This window comes from Centroberyx affinis, unplaced genomic scaffold (assembly GCF_046629955.1).
Source record: "Centroberyx affinis isolate AG114_WGS23_722 - 3 ecotype Tasmania unplaced genomic scaffold, CSIRO-AGI_Caff_v1 ptg003934l_1, whole genome shotgun sequence".
Classification (NCBI taxonomy): Eukaryota; Metazoa; Chordata; class Actinopteri; order Beryciformes; family Berycidae; genus Centroberyx; species Centroberyx affinis.
The window spans coordinates 333,166-339,165 of record NW_027281763.1 but is presented as its reverse complement, the minus strand read 5'-3'; the positions used below and the strand labels follow the sequence as shown (position 1 = coordinate 339,165).

Sequence of the window (6,000 nt, the reverse complement as noted above, 5' to 3'; positions counted from 1 at the left end):
GTAGCTATAAAAGGTCACTACCACTGTGGGAAATGTATAAAAAAAAAAACAAAGGAAGAAAATAAAATTATGAGTGACACAATGGCATAATACTGTACACGGTTAGAGACTTGGCAAAAGAAAAGTATTCGAAGGTGAGGGAAGCAATCGAAACAAACGGGATCGGTGGGCACATGTGGGGGGGGCGGAGGGTGGAGGCCTGGGTGTGGTGAGATTCGGTAGCTGGTGTCTAATCTAACAGCACAAGGTGACGGGTCCTACAGACAGCCTCGGTGGAACAAGCAGTGCACGATACACGGGGTTTCAGGGCCACAAATTACTGACACTTTCATCATGGCAGGGGGGACGGACGCCCACTCGTGTATTAAGCTTATAGAATAAACAGAAGCAAGGTTGGGGACGGATGCGCATCCTTTCAGCGGAGCGTTGTTTCTCAGAAAAGCATTTGTGGCACTATCATGTTGCCCCTCGCTGCACAGCCAAGAGTGATGCGGCGTGTCACACGGATTGCTCCTTGGGGAATGTAAACGGAGCGCGAGGGCCGGGAGCGGGGTAGCTGGTGTTGGAGTACATGGGTTCGTTGGACGGACGCTGGGTGTAGGGGTTCTGAGGCAGAAACGTAACAGGAGGGTAGGCTTGAGCCGGCTGTGACTCGGGAAACTGTTCCACGTTGCAGACGCGATGGTAGCTCACATATTCGGCCGGGTTTAACAGCTCTTCTGGGCGCCTCCCACAGTTCTGCCGGGGGAACGAGAGGAGAAGGAGAAGAAGAAGAAGAAGAAAAATGAAAGCGCTGAAGGTCACAGGGGGATTTCTTTATCTGGAGAGAGTTAGCTGAACCCGAAATGAAATGTCATCACATCAGTACATTGTCATCTGAAACACAGGGAGTCTGACTGAGTGGTTTACCAAACAGGCATAAACAAACTATGTGGCAGTGTGGCACATCAGTGGAATTTCCTTGTTGATGCACAGTATAAACAATCGATTTTGACTGTACTTGGGGTTTTGGAATACATTTTCATGCATATGTTCCCCCTACTCTGAACAATCTTGATGCCAAGGGGTTTGGATTAAGTAGTTTCTACTCTATTCATAATGCTGTATTTCACACTGCTTAAAGCTAAAACAACAATGACATTGCCAGTATCCACTGATCTTGATCATTATGGTAAACATTTGCAGAGAGTTCTTGAAATATTTGTATTCATTTGTTTGTCAATGTCACAATTTGTAGGATTTATTTCACTATGTTAAATTATTTTGCTTTGTTCAGACCAAAGGAACGTAGAGAAAGAGAACAGGCTGCTGAGTGCAACACCAGACGTGGCAATAAATATGCCAGACGTGCTAAATAGCTACTAAATTTTACATTTAGTTATAACTTTCTTATGTGTTCACGTCATTAGTTCTTTTGGGAGCAAAGCAGTTTCTGTCTTTTCCACAGCAGTACAAACTGGGAGAGCTACGGTTCCTGTGGCTGAGCAACACTGTGTTTTATTCCTAGAGCTCGAGAGTTGTCATCTCTCAACTCAGCAGTTCCTTCTGACAATTCCTTGCATGTGTTTGATATTTCTCACAGTTCGGTTTCAGAGCAACATGCTATGATGATATGACATAGTGATGAATAGCAGACATGCAAAAAGAGTAAATGGATGAGAGTGAAAATGGAACTTACGAATATTCCCCAAGCATCTCTACATCTACGAAAACGACGATCCCCGCTCTGAAAGTATTTTGGTGGGGTAACAAAACCACAAACAGACTGAAATCTGCCCATGAATTATTGCACTTTGCTAAATGGAAGGATAACGGAGATGGGAAAGCTTGCATTACACATGAGAACTGTCACTGAACAGTAGACATTTTATGGGTAAAACATGAGGAATATAGCAAAGGAATTTTAATATAAGTAGCCACAAGCAAAATGACCTATTAAGACTAATTGTTTCTCTATCACCTATTAAAATCCCTGCAAAGCCTATAATGTAACCCATAAATGTAAAGCACAAATTAATTCATCTCAGCTCTAAATTTATCTAAGTTGGAATGAATTAGAGAAGTATACCATTTTCACTGAATTGTATCCATAGGGATTTTAACAAAATGAATTTGAAATGGTAAATAATGATAATTAATGATTGGAACAAAACTGGTGTTTTAAAATTACATTGATGAGGGATGAATAAATCAAGATGTAGATGTAAAACTGAGAAAAACACCCTGCATTTCAGGAACAGGGAAGGGTGAGCCGTGATTTTGTGTGAAGGTGAATTGGTCTTTTCACAGTAAAAGACATTCAAGTAAACCTTTCCTGACACACATGCTGGAGACATTGACAGAACCGTCTCAAAAGCTTATTTGTTTCAGGTCAGTATCAAGGACCGCTGAAGCCGCTAAAGAAAACTTTCTACTTTGTCAGGTTATTAATTTCTCCACTCTGTGAAAAAGACCTTGGTGCTTTAAACCGACATTAAAAAGAACAGTCCGGGGGTGCAGTTTTCCCCCAATATATATAGGTGTGTCTTAAGATATTTGGGATTCAGACCTGAGACTTAAGCCCCTTTTTGATGCATACTATCTGCTCCGGATAAAAGGCGGAATAAGTATTACGGATCTAGTGACACTTTGAAGAAAAATATAATCAACACTACCCTTGAAAAATGGCTTTCCTTCACACTAAACAACTCTCCGCCCGACTTCCATATATCGCTTTTATTTATTTTAGGCAAGGGAGAGCAAACCTGATGAAGCTGTTATGCATAATGTGTCGCTCCACTGTTTTTATTTGTGCATTGAATATAGATAGACAGATAGATAGATAGATAGATAGATAAAGTCGAGTTATTAGTGTGTAGCAAATCCACTTTCCATTGACATTTTGTTTTGCTATTTGCTCATTTCATAATTAATTTACCAAGGATTACACAAGATCTGATGTAACTGTCCCATGTATTATTAGATAAGGGTGAGTACCTATGTATGAATCTTAACATGGATATGGGTGGAGGTTGGTAATTGGGGTTATAAAGTGGGTACCGCCCATTACAGAATTGATTAGGTTGATGACACCACCTGAAGGCACCACAGAGAAGCCCCACCCCTCCTTTTGTTTTTCTACAGCTGCTGTCAGCAATGATGAGGACTACACTCTGCTATACTAGACTGAAACCACTGCACCTACACTTACTTAGGCTTACACACCAACAACAACTGACCCAATTCATAGTATTCTGCTACGTCATCACTCGGCCATCTTGGCAGGAGAATAACAGGTGATTGTCGTAAATTAAACAGGTGATTATAATCAAATGATAGCAACAGCCAATGAGCTGTGTATATGGTAAAGCAGCATATTGGTAGGAAAAGCAAGTGACATCATGGGAATACTATGAATTGTTTCCACAATAACCATTACTCGCAATAAACAGCCTGCTCAGCAGTTCAGAAACCATATTAAGCCAGAAATAATAGACCCTGTTGGCTATGGCTCACTCAGCAGTTCAGAAACCACATTGTATCAGCAAACTATAACAATTTAGGCTATTTGAAATGTGAGCAAATGTTTGTTTGTTTTTTTCATTTACAGCTCCTTTACGCAACTTTGCATGTTGGTGGCAGGTCATTGTTTGAACTTGAAAAACCCAGAAATCATGTGACGTGACGTCAGTAAACTGCACACAGCACATTCATGTTTACCAGCCCAGCCGGTCTGTGATCGCTGTGTACCAAAGGATATTACAGAGACAATATAGGTAAAAGATCTAACGCTGGCGAGTTCAGCTTTTCTCTGGATGGAACGCTCACTCGCTGCTGTTTAGAGGACAGTTTTCTAATTTGGTCTTTACTTTTGATTATTCACTTCTTGTGGGTGGAGAAGATTTCCACCAATGACCATAGCATGACACCTGAAATTAATTTGGGCAAATAGGGCAAATCTTCAGCTTCTCAATTAGAGGAGGATGGAACGCTCTTCTCCCTTGCAGCCCCACTATATGATTTAGGCTGATGAGAGGGGTGTATTTATATATTTTTTATAAAAGTCTGGCCTAGTGCATGCAGCTTTAATTGATATTGGCATTTTTATGATCTCCAATCTCTCCATAAATTACCCTCCACACCCTAAATTTCCCTTTGGCCCACTTATATAAAATAGATATATTTATAAATACATATATTTCTTCTGATAGGCTGTTATCCTAAATCACGAAAATCCAATAGCCTTGGCCTATAGCCCAGACTTTGCATGTGGAAAGGCTCGGCAACACAGAAGACACATCCAACTTGATTTGTGGTGAAGATAAGCCTAAGGTGAAATAGACTACAGTCATAAAAAATGTATTGATAAACAAAAGTTATAGGCCAAACTCCTGCTGTTACAAATTATAAATCCTTATAAGAATCCAAGATAAATCAATTTGTTGGAATTAAAGACAAGTGCTTTAAAACATAACTTATCATAACTCATCTTATATGTTACACTCTCTTACTCTCTACTTCTGCCCATCTTAGAGAGTTGTACTGTATGTTAACGTGCACTCTGTCGGCTTTATTAGGTGCACCTAGTCAGTATCAGGTTCAATCCCCTTTTGCCTCCAGAACAGCCTAAATTCTTCGAGGCATGGAATCAAGGCAGTGCCGAAATGTTCTCCGGGGATTTGGGTTGTTGCCGACTCGAAAGCGCCACTAAGTTCTTGCAGATCTTTCGTCCATTTTCCGAACATCCCGTTCTACCTCGTGCCTAAGGTGCTGTACTGGGTTGAGATCCGCTGGAGTAAACTAAAGTCACTGTCATGTTTCTGGAACCATCTTGGGGCAATATTTAGGTACACTGTGGCCTTCAAATGATACTCCATCGGTACTTAGGAGGCTTTATGTGTGACAAGATAACATTCCCCACACCATTACACCACCACCAGCTGGCTGTTACAGTTGACACCAGGCAGGACAGATCCATGGATTCATGCTGTTTACGCCAAGTTCTCACCCTGCCATCGGCGGGTCACGTCAGAAACGAGGGCTGTCGTTTATCAACATCGCGTAGAAAAGGTTTTAAATTCTCTCTTATAAAGAAGATTTAAAGTGTTCACATGTACAAGAAACCTGGCATTTATCAAATGTGCTTAGACACACTCGTAAGTAAATACCACACGTTCTACACCACCATCTACGCCACTTATTAACTTAAAGATACACCCCCAGTTAATTAATATACGGCGACAACCTTCCCTTTAAATGCTGCAGGTTAATGTCATTGATGTCTCCCTTATGCTGAACATGGCTCAGACGAGGAGAAGCCAGAGGAAGATTTTTTTCTGATGCAGAAATTGAGTTTTTTGGTAACTGAGGTTGTGCCAAAAATTACTTTCTGGAACCCTCAGTGGTGGATTAACAAACAAGAGAAAAATACAGCCTGGCAGCAGGTGTGAGCTGCAGTAAACTCTGTTTCATCTGCATGCAGAGCAGTGGCAGAAATGTAAAAAATAGTTCGACCTGAAGACTTTCGCCAAAAAAACGTAATTATAGTCAACGAGAGGGACGCTGCTGCAACAGCCAGACGGCGGAGTTTCACCAGCCTGTCCAATCGACCAACCACTTGCCTCCTGTAGTAATAAATAATCATCATTTCATCATACATCTCTAAGCCTAGCACATCGAAATATTTCAAAAGCTACAAGGAATCAAAAGCTAATCAATAAGCCATCCATCCCGTACCTTCTCCCTGAAGGTGAAGTTTGGGGCAGAAGTCCAATACAAAAGGCCTTGGAAAACAAAATGTAGCTCACAGTTGCTGTCAGTTAAAAAGTTGGTATGCTCTCTGAAAACACGCTCCCTGCGCAATGTATATTGCGGCAAAATGTGCCATTTTTTACACAAAGCAATCAATGTCTCATTATTGCCTTTTATGATTGCCTATACCCTGAATTTCAACACCCATACAAATACTTAAAATGATTGCAAATTAGTCATTTTAAGTTAGCTTAAACGGTAGATAATATA

The 6,000-nt window shown here is 40.9% G+C and overlaps 1 protein-coding gene across 1 annotated transcript in view; it reads right to left on the bottom strand.

The window, feature by feature from the left end:
- Positions 1 to 498: 498 nt before the first annotated feature.
- The window catches only part of nectin1b (nectin cell adhesion molecule 1b), a 145,084-nt gene continuing 139,582 nt past the window's right edge, over positions 499 to 6,000 (bottom strand). Inside the window, exon 10 of the mRNA XM_071541717.1 lies at positions 499 to 738. Coding sequence (XP_071397818.1) covers positions 499 to 738 — 240 coding nt within the window. The remainder of the gene's footprint in view (positions 739 to 6,000) is intronic.